Source organism: Mobula birostris, chromosome 6, assembly GCF_030028105.1.
Source record: "Mobula birostris isolate sMobBir1 chromosome 6, sMobBir1.hap1, whole genome shotgun sequence".
Taxonomy (NCBI): Eukaryota; Metazoa; Chordata; class Chondrichthyes; order Myliobatiformes; family Myliobatidae; genus Mobula; species Mobula birostris.
In genome coordinates this window covers 120,105,308-120,119,566 of record NC_092375.1, presented here as the reverse complement: position 1 = coordinate 120,119,566, position 14,259 = coordinate 120,105,308, and the positions used below count along the sequence as shown (strand labels likewise).

General features: G+C 40.2%; 1 protein-coding gene across 3 annotated transcripts in view; it reads left to right on the top strand.

The window, feature by feature from the left end:
• pcnt (pericentrin) overlaps window positions 1-14,259 on the top strand; it is a 232,774-nt gene that overhangs the window by 14,924 nt on the left and 203,591 nt on the right. For all 3 annotated transcript variants that reach the window (XM_072261173.1, XM_072261172.1, XM_072261171.1), the window contains exons 5-9: window positions 1,043-1,192; window positions 3,643-3,807; window positions 7,968-10,130; window positions 10,547-10,642; window positions 12,743-12,919. In XM_072261173.1, the coding sequence (XP_072117274.1) occupies window positions 1,043-1,192; window positions 3,643-3,807; window positions 7,968-10,130; window positions 10,547-10,642; window positions 12,743-12,919 (2,751 nt within the window). The remainder of the gene's footprint in view (window positions 1-1,042; window positions 1,193-3,642; window positions 3,808-7,967; window positions 10,131-10,546; window positions 10,643-12,742; window positions 12,920-14,259) is intronic.

Here is a 14,259-nt window from a genome sequence, read left to right as displayed (position 1 = left end):
GTAAATAATTGTTATACTGTATTGTTTAGGGAATAATGACAAGAAGAAATTTTATTTCCAGCAAAAACATTCAATAAAACAAAAATATACAGCTTCAAATGAACCGAATCAAATACATGGTAAATGACTTTTTGGAATAAATGTAGAATGTTACTCACTATAAAACTTCAATAACTTGTCTTTCTGTTTATTTAAATCATATACAGTGGTAGTTCTGACACTATTTTCTTCAGTAAGACGCTGCACAGACACCACAATCAAGCTTCTGCAATAACTCCACTTTCTGTGTTATTGATAGAGAAGATTCCGTCTCGTTTTCTCATTTTTACCCATAGGGGTATCTGCAGCTGTTTTTGACATTTTCACAGTGAAACTAAACACAGTCAACAGTGAACACAAAATAATCAGCGAACAGCAAATACGCGTGTAACCAGTACGAGCGCTGAGCCACAACTGACGTCTGGCGGCCTCTGCTCGTGCTGCCACGTCACACCTGAGTGACGTCAGCTGTTGGTGGAAAAAAAACTTCGGTTTTCGGAGCTTTTTGGATTTCAGAATTTCGGATAAAGGAATGTGCACCTGTACCACATTTAGGATTTTTACACATTCATATGACAGTGTTGTAAAACTTCTTTTATTCATTTACTTGTAGGGTTTTAAACTACATTAATTTTAATAAAATGTCAGTGTTTCAAATGAAGAATTGAATTAAGTATTGGTACTGGGTTTTCAGTTGAAAGTATGTCATGCTTGGAATTATGCAGTTGTTTCTTGCCTGTGCAGTTACTAATCCCGTTATGTAATGAAATTATAGTGAAATGTCAGATTTCCTGTGGACAAAATCAATCTCCAAATAGAAAGTAAATGCAATCTACCTTAGCTATCTTCTTTCTCTCCCCCCCCCCCCCCCAGGACGGCTTTTAATAAAGATTAAAGCACATTCTGTTTGCTTTTTCCACCTCATTAAAGGCTAATTGAGTAAATTTTTATATATTTGTAATGTATTTAAAATTGGATATTCATGATATTCTTGTCTCATAAGGAGCTGGAGACAGCAGTACAGGAACGGAATGACCTAATTGGCCAGTTGACTGATAACCTGCAGCAAGCCATTCAGAACAGAGATGAGGTACAGCAGGAAGCCTTGGAGTTAACTGATCAAATTCAGTCTTTACAGCACCAATTACAGCAGGTAACATCTTCAAATGTACTGTATTTACAATTTTGGTCTTTTTAGGAAATATCCAAACTTTTTGACTAATATATATTAGGGCTCTGTAGTACAGGTTGTCAATAGTGGCTTGTTTGCTGATCCAAAACTAGCATGGAATATTTCCAGATCTATATGAATGCCAAACAAAAGTTTTTTTTTTCTTCTTTGTTTTAGAGAAGCATTTCAACCTCGTGCAGCATTGGATGAGAGAGGAAATAAGGGAATTTCCTCTCTACTGAAGCAAACAGCATTTTTATGTGCTTTGTATTTCAGATTTGTAGTGTCTGCAGTTCTTTTTTCCTTTTCAGTTACATTGTTGTGAATATTTTTGGAGTAATAATTCATGTGGTCTCTCAGTTAGACAAATTTGTATCTTATTACTGATCATTACACGCACATTCATGCTGTGGTATGTATATAGGATATGAAACATTAATGTTAACATGCATTACTTTGCAAAATCTTTTGTGTTCAAAACCTAGCATCAATGAAGTTGGGCAAAGTAGCTGTCGGGTGGCTGAAGAGGTAAAGGGCGATAGTGAATTTGAGGAAATTGGAGATGGAGTTTCAAAGATCAGTGGCTGGTCAGCAGAGTGCAAGTGACCTGGAGACCTGAGTATCCAATGATGTCTGTAGTAAAAGAATACAGAGTTCTATGAAGATTTAGGAAAGGAAAAGGATTGCATAGGCTGTGTCAGGAAGAGAATTTCAAAGTTGTGGCGTTGTTTGATCAGGCGTTATAGGTTATTGGAGTGTAGGGGTGTCGTGTTAACAGCGGCAGTGAAGTATGATGCTGGAACTAGAGCTTCGGATGAACTCTAGTATCTGGAATGTGGAATACAGCACGCAGAATAGAAGGTCAGTGAAGTAGTCAAGTTTGGAGGCAATAGAAAAGCAGATCAAGGAGTTCTAGCAGTAGATGGGTTGAGATAGAGGTTGGATCTGGGAACAAGTGTCGAGGTGATTGCCTCAGTTTTAAACAGGACGTTCCTCTGAAGCTTGGTTTTGGGATCAAATGCAATGCAAATATATTTACACATGGAATACTGGTGATCTGCGTGATAAGTCAGATGTTGAAAGTTGAATGTTAATGTGGACCCTAATGTCAGATGATATCACCATGTTCTCATCTACGTGATCCTTGGAAGCCAGCAAAATTGATTCAAAATATTTTCGATTCACAATTGTTGCCTGACTTGTGTATTTGCGTGAATTTTGTTTGTATTGAATTTTCATTCTGCTGTCTTTTTGTTACTGTATTGATCATATGTGTAAGGAAGTGCCCTGTGATGCTACAAAATACACTTCGTTAAAATGGCTGCAGAATGTTTTAGTGCATAATTTTGCGCAGGTTGTATTGATATATGATGCAAGCCGAACTGGTCCCCGGCTTTTGTGTGCTGGTAAGGGTGCTTTTAAGGTTAACATGTCTGGCCACCCCACTGATAGCTGAACACTGCAAATAATAAAACCAATAAACCCTCTCAGCTCTTTCGGCAGCTACCAAAGATGTTATTGGTATCACTGATTGCAAGGGACTTGTGTACCATAAGTTGAAGTTTACTGTCTTCATCCATACACATTTATACAGCGTTCGTCTGGGGCTAAGGCGCAAAACACAGCACACACAGCATGTATAGTTACGATAAAACAGTCACAGAACAACAATATTAGCACAAGTTCTGGAGTGTGGCATGGCCTGAAGATTGAGGTGCATGGGACGTTGTCCTGTAGCCACGTTTCCGCAACAAGAAGTGTGCAGTAGTTACTTGTCTTGCGCTGTGTCAGCCGCAAGCAAAGGCAATCCAGTTTCTCTCCCAGGGTGTGAACACTGAAGAGCAGCACTGACAGGAGGTGCCAGACCTCAACCGAGGATGGATTCCCGTGTTGCCACAGTGCCTCTGTTCTATCCCACAATGCATCTGACATCTCTGTCCCTGGGTGGCTGTAACAAACTAGAGCATGGCATGAGGGCCTGGTCCATCCAACAGCTGAAGCCAGGCAGCTCTCCTGCCGTTAGTTTTACCAATGTCCCAGTACACCGAGTATCCACAGCAGAAAGACTGTTTATCAAACCCTTGCAGGTTGGTAATTGTAAATTGTCCCATGATTAGGCTAGGATTGAATTGGGGGGGATTGCTGGGTGGCGTAGTTTGAAGGGTCTATTCTGTGCTATATTTCAATAAACAAATGTTTCCTTCCACCCCACCCCACCCTGTTTCTTTGTAGAGAAAATAAGAAACAAACTATATTTTTATATATTAGTACTTGGGCTGTGATGCCACCCAAGTAGCTGCTAATGTGTTGATGAACTTATTTCAGCTCTCTTTATCTGTTTACTGGGATTAAAATCATTTTCATGTATGCTCAAGGGTTCTACTGAAGAAATGTATTCATGAAGAATTTTTATGTATGATCTTATTTTTCAGGCAAGTGATATTCTGAAAAATAAAAGTCCTGGATTTGTGGAGCTGCTTCAGGCTCAGCAACAGATTACCCTTTTCCAGCAGAGCCTTAAAGACCAATGTGATCGTATGGAGACACTTGAACAACGCGCACATGATCTGGAGCTTCAACTGGAATGTTCAGAGAAGGTGAGAAATGGCAAAACTGTCCAGCATTTCCACCATCTTCAACCTTCATGTTTCTGTTTACTGAATGCTATTTGCGTGTGGAGATCCTGTCTAGTCATGTTACTTTTCAGATATTAAGATATAATAGTTTTTAAGTAATATTATGGTTTTCATTTTCAGAGGTATAGAATTGAATAACAGAAGACCAGTTTAAGTTTGTGAGAATTTGGAAAACACTACATTTGTACAGTCACAACATGCTGGAGGAACTCAGCAGGTCGGGCAGCATCCGTGGAAAAGATCGGTCAATGTTTCGGGCCAGAACCCTTCATCAGGACTGTAGGGGGAAGGGGCAGAGGCAGAGGTGGGGGGAGGGTGGGAAGGAGAAGGCTGGTAGGTACCAGGTGAAAAACCAGTAAGGAGAAAGATAAAGGGGTGGGGGAGGGGAAGCAGGGAGGTGATAGGCAGGAAAGGTGAAGAAGGAATAGGGGAAAACACAATGGGTAGTAGAAGGAGGCAGAATCATGAGGGAGGTGATAGGCAGCTGGGGGAGGGGGCAGAGTGACATAGGGATAGAGAAAGGGAGGGGGAGCGAATTACCGGAAGTTGGAGAATTCAATGTTCATACTAAGAGGCTGGAGACTAGACGGTTCCCTCTACAGTCCTGACGAAGGGTTCTGGCCCAAAATGTTGACCGATCTTTTCCACAGATGCTGCCCGACCTGCTGCGTTCCTCCAGCGTGTTGTGAGTGTTGCTTTGACCCCAGCATCTGCAGATTATTTTGTGACTACATTTGTCCACTTTGAAAGGGTTTTGATGAGCTGAAAGCAAAACTTAACCAGATGAGATCTGAAATGAGCTGTTCAACCAAGAAGGTTGAATGTATGTGGCTCTTAGTTTTATGAAATATCGCCCCCCTCTGTCTGTCACCCCTGATTTCACCCTAGCTTAATCATGGAACAACTTACAGTGACCAATCAAAGCTACTGTCTGGTATGCCTTTCCACTGAGGGGTGGGAGGGAAGTGGAGCACCTGGAGAAAACACAAGTGTTCCACGAAGTGGACATTCAGACTCTTTACAGGTGACGTCAGAATTGAATTCCGAACTCCACTCCAAGTTGTAATAGCATCGTGCTAACTGCTGTGCTCCTGTAGTCTGATATTCTTTAAGAGTAAGAGGAGTTAAAAAATTGAAGGTGCATTAAATTGTGGAGGAATCCTTTTAGTGAAAACAAAAACTGGAGAGAAGTTTTGAAACACAAAATAGTGCAGATGGTGAAACAGGAAATGCTGAAAACACTGGTGCTCTGGCTTCCCCTTATATCTGCCCCATTATGGCGGGAGAGTTTCAAACTTGAGGTAAAGATTCCTGCAATATAAAAAGTAAAGCAAGTCTAGTAAGCAGGATATGTTGGGCAGGACTGGGAGTATTGAATGTCTGATTGGCTAAATTGCATTTTGTTTTTTGAATGGTGGAAGCCTGACAGATAAGGCAAATTAACTCAGACCCTGGGTAGACACATTAGAGTGTGATGTTATAGTGACTGTAGAAACCTATTGCGAAATGTGTAGGACTGGCCGCTGAATGTTCTGCGGTAGAGGTGCTGCAGGTACAATAGAACTGGAGGTAAGAGAGGAGGGAAAGTTGTGCTTTTGGATTCAAGATTGTTTGTTTTCATTCTTTAGTACCCAAGTGTGAAGGAGAATGAAATGATTGTTACTCTGGATCTGATGAAGCATTTAAAAAAAAGTGAACATTAAGAGCGCATCAAAGCAAAAAGGAAAAAATGCAATAAATATAAAAACAGTTCTATAAAACACAATGTGCAAGTAACTTTTTATTTACATGAAGTGCCACTAGATCATGTGTATGTAGTGGTGGTGGGGTGAGTTAATGGGTGGAGGTGTTGATCAGTTTGACGGCTTGGGGGAAATAATTGTTTCTTGAGTCTAGTGGTCTTGGAGTAGATGCTGTGTATCCTCTTTCCTGATGGGACGGGGTCAAGCAGTCAGTAAGCAGGATGGATGGGATTCTTCATGATATTGCTGCCCTTTTTCCATCACCTTTCTGTTCATACGTCTTTGATGGCTGGTAGACTGGTGTTGGTGATGCATTGGGCAGTTTCGACTACCCATTGTAGAGCACTCCTGTCTACTGCAGTGCATTTTCTATACCACACAGCGATGTGGACTGATTTGGGGAGAACATCTCAACATTTTTTGGGAGAGTGTTCACTGAGGTTATATGGATAGAACTTTGAAATGAAAGGAGTGATCGCAAATAGCTTTCGGAATGATGAGGTTGTAATAGCAGGTGAATGTAGTTTCCCTAATGTTGACTGAGATAGACATGGTTCTAAGTAGTAGTGGAGCACTTTGGGACCAATGACCATAATCCTATCAGTTTTAAAATAGTTATGGTAAAAGGTAAGACTTGTGAACAGGTTAAAGCTGTAACTTTGGCATTGGACAGGAACTTGTCAAATTTGATCAAGGTAGGGTATCTGCAAGTAAAGGGGTGCCTGGCAGGCGGGAGGCTTCTAAAAGTGAGAAAGAGCGAACTCATGGCTCTTCCTGTTAGAGTGAAGAGCAAAACTGGCAATATTAGGGAATCATGGCTAATGAGGGATATTAACACTTTGGCCTGGAGAAAGGAAGAGGCATTTGTCGGCTGTAGATGACTTGTGATTGAACAAAGCATTTTGATGGATACAAGGCATATAGGAGCACATGGAAGAAGGAAATCAGGAAGTTAAAAAGAGGACTCAAGGTTGCATTGGCAGTAGAAACCAAAAAGATTCTAAGTATATTAAGAACAAAAAGGTAATTGGGTCCATTTAAGGATCAGCATGGTCATTTATGCATGGAGCCACTAGAGACAGACAAAGAATTAAATGAATATCTTTTGTCTATACTTACTGTAGAGAAGGTCAGGGAAGAGAACAGTGATGTATTGAAAAATATTCGATTATAGAAGAGAAGGAGCTGGCAGTCTTGAAGTGCATAAAGGTAGATAAATCTTCTGAGTCTGACCAAGAGTATCCAAGGACGTTGTGAAAACTAGGCAAAAAAAATTGTTGAAGCCCCGGCAGAGAGATTTATATCACAGTTAGCCATGGATGAGGTACGAGAAGAGTGGAAGGTGGCTACTGTTGTGCTTTCAATTAAGAAGTGCTGCTGGGACAAACCAAGGAATTGCAGGTGATGAGCCTAAAGGGGAAAGTTACAGGAAGAGATTGTGAGAGACTGTTTAAGGGTAGTCAGGATAGCTTTGTGTGGGAAATCAGTAAAGTTTGGAAGACACGGGTCTTTTAAAGAGGCTGATCAAGTGGATTGACAGGGGCAGGGCGGTAGATGTCCACATGCTTTTGACAAATTCCTACTTAGTTTATTGGTTCAGAAGGTGAGATGATATGGGATCTGGGGTAAGCTAGGATTGACTTGGTGGAAAGAATCAGAGGGTTCTTTTTCCAGGTTGGAGGTCTGGTCAGTGGTTATGCCATAGCGATGGGTGACAGGCTTCCTATTTGTCATCTTTATAAAATATTTGGATGAAAATGTAGATGGCATGATTAATAAGTTTACAGATAGTACAAAAATCAGTGGTGTAGTGGCCATTGAAGGAGGTTGTCTAAGGTTACAACAGGATTCAGATAAACTGGGAAATTGGGCAGAGGAATGACAAATGGAATTTCCCTAGAGTGAAGGAAACTGAGGCATGACCTGATAGAGATAGACAAAATCATCAAAGGTACAGATGAGGTGGGTGGTCACAGTCTTTCTCCCAGAGTAGGAGAGTCTAAAACTTAGAGGGTATGTGTTACGGTGAGAGGGAAAAGATTTTAAAGGAAATTTAAGGGGCAAATTTTTCCCCCACAGAGGGTGGTGAGTTAATGGAGTGAACCAGAGGTAGGTACACTTAGAATGTTTATAAGATAAATGGACAGGTTCTTGAATAGGAAAGGATTTAGGGGAATTTGGGGCTATTGCAGGCAACTGGGATGAGCTCAAGATGGTATCTTAGGCAGCACTGGTGAGTTGGGCTGAAGGGTTTGTTTCTTTGCTATGTAAATGATTCTGTGACTCCCATTAAAACTAGTTTTAATGACAGTGGAAGAGAACACAAGGTGTTATGCTTTTATTGCCATTTTCTGAGATTCTGTTTTGTTTCTTTTTAAGAATGCCAAAGACAAAGAGAACTGTCTTGTTCAGCAGCAGAAAATTACTGAAAATACTGTGCAACAATTAAATCAATGGATAGAAGAAAAAGAAGAAACCATCAAAGAGTTAAGGGAAAAGTTGAACAATAAAGAGAGCACCATATCACAGCTGCATGACTCACTGACTGTCTGGCATCAAGAGGTTTCTGAATTAAATAATGTTGAATCTGCTGATAAACAGAGGCAACAGCAGTCTCCAAAAGAAATTAGAGGGCAAATAGAAAATGTTGAAGACCTGCAAAATCAATTTGGTCAAAAAGATACCTTGTGGTCTGTAGAACAACTGAGGGTTGATCTGGAGGCAATGCAGAGAAGGGAAATATCTCAGTTAAAACGTGAGCTGTGTGAACAAACAAAGCAAGAAATTGATGAACTAAATATTAAGCATAAAGCTGAACTTGATTTGTTACAGAGTCAAATTCAGAGCTATGGTGATAGTGATCAGATAAAAAACTTAAACAAATTGATCACTGAACTTACTGAGAAACTGCAAGGATCTTGTCTGGAGAAAGAAGAGCTCCAACGAAAATTAGAAAATATGATGTCTTCCCCACAGGAGAAGACTGAAGTTTGTGAGACAGACAAACATTTGATGAGAGATCTGGAAGAACAGATTAATATGTACAAATCTGAGAAAGAACATTTGAATGCTTGCTTGGCGCAAGAAAGAGAAGTGAACAGAGAGCTGCGAATCCAACATGAGCATGAAATCACAAACTACAGTATCAAATTGGAAATGATGGAGAGGGAGAAAGACGAAGTGTTAAGTAGACTGGCTGAATCTCAGGAGGTTGAGCTTGAGCAGCTTAAAACCAAAATGCTGTTTAGTCATGAAGCAGAATTAACCAAACTTCGGGAAGATCTGGAAACGCAGTATGCTGTAAAGACAGAAGCACTTAGAAAGGAAATAGAAGACCTGAAAGTGAGTTTACACAGCACAGAATTGCAGAGAAATGATATATCTGAAAATTTGGACCAAGAGAAGTTCAATTTGATAGAGAAATGTACGGAATTAACAGAAGAGCTGCAACAAAGCAAGTTGGAATTGGAGAGGATGCATATGGAAGCTAAAATGTCAGCTACCCAAACAAGGGAAGCTGAACAGAAATGGAAAGCAGTGTTGGAGGAACTCTCAGGTCTTCGGTTAGAATTAGAAAAGGAAAGTGCAGAGCGATTACATTGTGAAGAACAATTGAAGCACATGGTTCATGAGAGTGAAAGATATGACTTGGAGAGCCAGCCTGTGATAACTGTAGAGGATAAAGTGAGAAAAGAGAAAGAAAGTGACTTAGAAATATTCAAAGAGATGGTGAAAGATTTGAAGCAGGAGAATCAGTTGTTGCTGGCTCAGCTGAGGGAACAGGAGCAGCTAGTCAAAGAAGTTCAAGAACAGAAACTCGCTGCAGATTCTGTGACCAGTGAAGTGCAAGCCCTGTTTGGTCGCCAGCTCACTGCATTGCAGAACCAACGGGATCAACTGCAGGCTCATCTTGATGCCCAAAAAACCAAGAGCCAGACTATGTCTGAACTCCTGGGGCAGAAAACTATGCAGGAGGACTCGCTGTGCAGAGAGCTTGAGGAAACTGAGGCCAAATTGAGGGAAAGTGAAGAACATGTGAAGCAACTAACTGATGAAAAAATGAAGCTTGAAAGTATGGTTCTGTCAAATGCAACTGATTTCTCAAGGATTGAAGAAGTGCTTGCTAAAGTCAAAGCTGAAAATGATTGTTTGAAGAAGGACAAAGGGGATTTGCTTGACAAATTTCAAGATCTAGAAAACAAAATGCATTCTAAGATTCTAGCTGCAGACAATGATTTGAAAGGTAAAGTTACTGAAATGCAGAAGTTAAAGGCAGCCATAGAGGAACAGGAGGCTCTACATCTTCAGCAAACATCTGCGCTGAAACTGGAGATCAGCAATCAAAACAAAGCTCTAGATGAGCTAGAGCAAAGCCACAGTGAAAAGATGCGTTCCCTCCTGCGGCAACATGAGGAAAGGCTAACCAGTGCTGTGGAGGAGGCTCGTAAGGAAGTGACAGTCCAATATGAAGAAGAATTAAGTAAAATGGAAGAGCTATACCTATCTGATATTACAAATTTAAAATCAGAACATCAGAAAGAGGTATTTCTGATTATCATTAAAAATTTGAACAGATTTTGTAATTATTTGAGGTAGTTTATCTAAAGTGTGATATCTGGGGTTTTGGATTGCTGCCCTGTTTCTGCTTGAAGTCCTTGGGTACAATCTTTTATTACCCTTTTTCAGCATTTTATTTTTGTTTTTAATAGCCCTGTGAATGTTTTGACTTTAATCTAGAATCTGATGTAGAGAAGGGTATATCTTCATTTTGTATGCTTTCATGGTTTGCAGACCTGCTTGGTAATGTGAGGACTTTGTAGCTTGAGCTAAATTGACCATTTTTCTTGAATTGTCTTTGCAATATATTGGAAGTAAATGAGAAGTGTTGATGGGGGTGCAGAGTGTATTTTTGTGAAATTCTTTTGCTCTTCCCTTTAAGTTTATTTTTTTCTTTTTAGTTAGATGAATTGAATGCAGAAATGAAGAAAAAAGTACTTGACTTGCAAGAAAAGCAGGAAAGTGAGAGGAGGAAACAGATCGGGTTAATTAAACAGGCAAGTGTACAGTATATGTAGATTTGCTGTAGGCTTCTGCTTGCTTCTTTTAAATGTCTCATTAGAGGTGGTTGTATTATTGAAATGTACACTCAGTGGCTCCTCATGGGAGCAACTCAATTTATAAAAGCATGCAGACGTGGTCAAGAGCTTCAGTTCTTGTTCAAACCAAGCATCAGAAGGGGAAGAAATGTGATCAAGTGACTTTGACCATGAAGTGATTATTGGTTGTCTAAGTATCTCAGAAACTGTTAATCTCCTGGGATTGTCATGCACAACGGTCTGTAGAGTTTACAGAGAATGGTGCAGAGAAACAAAACACATCTGTGACTGTCAGTTCTGAGGGTGAAAATGCCTTGCTAATGAGAGAGGTCAGAGGAGACTGGCCAGACTGGTTCAAGCTGACCAGAAGGTGATAGAATGGTTATTTTTCATTACAGCAGTGGTGTGTAGAAGAGCATGTCTGAATGCACAACACATTGAACCTTGAAGTGGATGGACTACAGCAGCATAAGACCACAAACATGCACTCAGTGGCCACAGGAGGGACGCTGTGTAAATAGATGATTTGCTATAGGCATTTTTGTTTGCTGCTTTAAATGCTTCATTGGAGATAGTTGTATTATTTAGATGCTTGTCTTGTGGCAATGGTGTACTTTGCTTAGGTCTCTTCCGAACAAGAGAATGTTAGAATTTCTTTTGAAGTACAACTTTATTACAAATTGATGTACTCACAAGTTTCAGTTCTATTATTTTTGAAAGTTGGTCTTAGCATAAGTTGCTGAAGCCAGGTATCTGACTTTCAGATGGTTAATTAATTGCCTTTACTAAACTTTTATGTGGTGTATAACAAGAACTCTAAACATACGGAGGGATGGTATTAATAGTATCTGTAAAGCATTAGGAATAGTGGAGGTAGATTCAATTACAGTGTTTAAAATGAAGCTGGATATGTATCTGAAAAGAGGACTTGAATGATTGTGGAGACAGAGAGGGCTAGTTACCTGGCCAGCATGGACTCATCCTGCCAATTAGCCACCTTCAGTGTAATGGCCACTCTGTGACTCTTTGAGTAGACAAGAAAAGGAAAGGAGCAATTTGAGGTTGGCTGTAATTGAAAATAGATCGGCTCAGCCACTTTTATTGCTATCCTGTTAATCTCATGGGCCCATAGAACTTGGGTCGAATTTAAGGGCACCAAGGCATTCATGCTTGTAGTACGAGAACAATGGAGCACAATATCAATATACAAATTAGCAGTAGAAATGAGCCATTTGGTTCCACTATCCTGATCTTATTGTAACTTTATCTCTGCATCCTCCGTTTACCATGGTAATCTTTTGTTACATTGCTTTTCTACAAAATATCCAGATAGTACTTCCACCACCCCTTTGAGGGCAAGAATTCCAAAGAAATGCCCTCAAAGAGACAAGTCAGCTTGTTGATCTTTAATTGGTGACCTCATTGGTAATGTACTCAACTAAAATATAATTCCCTATCTTGTATTCATTTCCCAAAGGGTTATTAGTAACATTCTGTTAGCTTTCCCAATTACCTTTCATACTTTTGAGAATCATGTGCAAAGGTACACAGATCTCTCTTCACCTCTATTTCTCATCCTTTTATTTTTAAAATGTTATGCCAAAGTGGACAAGTTTGCAATTTCCCATATCATGCTCAATTTGCCAGAACGAGACACTGCAACTTTAATCTCGTTGCTTGTTCACAATTGTCTACATCTGTCTTGGTAGTTGTGAAAGACTTGAACCGAGTGCTATTAGCTCATAGCTGGGGAATTTGTTTACTTGTGAAGTTACATTTGAGGAAAACCATTGTACTTCATACCGGAAATAGAAGTAATGGGAGTGAGTGAGTGTGTTTTTACATATTCCCAAGAATGTTGACTATTGTTTGTTGACTTGCCTACCATGTGTGAAACTCTGAAAACAAAGAGATGTTTACTGTGTTCTATCTGTTTGGTCCTAGGGAAATGTCAATAACTGCTTCATAAAATATTGTCTGCAACTGATTTTCGTGGTTGAAAACAGTATCTAAGCGGTCTTGAAAACACTTGTAAGCAATCGTTACTATTACTTGTAGGTTCATGAACGGGAACATGATCGAGAGATGAATACACTGATTAATAAGCACAAAGAAGAACTAGAGCAGCAGCGAGCAAAACTGACTCAAGAGCAACAGGCTCTTTTCGATGATATCCGGATTCGTATGGACACGGCTCATGAAGCAGAGTTATGCCAAGCTCGGCTTCAGATGCAGGTGAGTTCTCATTGGTGAAAGATGGAAGTGGCCGATGTTACTCATTTTATGTTATTTGGGCTTTGAACGCTGGACTGACTGGTTTGCTGTACAGTGTTCCCTGTACACTGTTCTGAGGAGGTAGCGATGGAGCTGCTTGAGCTGCTATGGCAGTTGTGCACCTTGTAATTTCATCAGTCTTCAGCAAGATTCCAGAATGTTGAAACATCATGAAAGAAAGATAACAAATTAATGTGTATTCTGGAACCTGAAGATGATTCTACAGTTATGCTCTTTGATATTACATGCTAAAGGTATCATGGATTGTTGATACTTTGAGTAACATAATTTGGCTTTTAAATGTGGGAAATTTTATCTACATATAATTTTACATTTAACCATGGCAATCTGTGATGCGAGCCATTGTTTATGTAAAAGATAATCATTAGAAATATCGGCATTAGAATTTGGAAATGTCTCTTGTTCAGCTGCAAGTCTTAATGCTTTAACAAAAGCAAAATACTTGCTGAATTTCCAAAATCAGCTGCCTTTGGGCAATTTGATATTCATCTCGACCAGTATTTTTATTTGAATCATGGCTGTCTTGGACTTAGTAGTTTGGATGGTAACTTATATCAAGGGGTAACTTGGTTTTGTCTTGTAATCAATTTGGTTATTTTATAAATAGCCCCTAGGTCTGCATTAAGGCATGGAGCTGTGACAGAATTATCAAACCAGATTTCATTATTCTCAACAGGCAAGAGAAAATCTGCAGATGCTAGAAATCCAGTCAACACACAGAAAATGCTGGAGGAACTCAGTAGGCCAGGCAACATCTATGGAAAAGAGTATAGTCGATGTTTCGGGCTGATACCCTTCAGCAGGACTGGAGGGAAAAAAGATGAGTAGATTTAAAAGGTGGGTGGAGGGAAGGGAGAAGCACAAGGTGATAGGTGAAACTGGGAGTGGGAGGGATGAAGTAAAGAGCTGGGAAGTTGGTTGTTGAAATAGATACAGGGCTGGAGGAGGAGGTATCTAATAGGAGAGGACAGAAGGCCATGGAAGAAAGAAAAGGTGGGAGGAGCACCAGAGGGAAGTGATGGGCAGGCAAGGAGCTAAGGTAAGAGAGGGAAAAAGGGGTTGAGGAATGGTGAAAGGAGGGGGGTGGCATTACCAGAAGTTCAAGAAATCAATACTCATGCCATCAGGTTGGAGGCTGTCCAGACGGAATATAGGGTGGTGTTCCTCCAACCTGAGTGTGTCCTCATTGTGACAGTAGAGGGGGCCGTGGATAGACATATTGGACTGGGAAGCGGAATTAAAATGGGAGGCTGCTGGGAGATCCCGCTATTTCTGGCAGA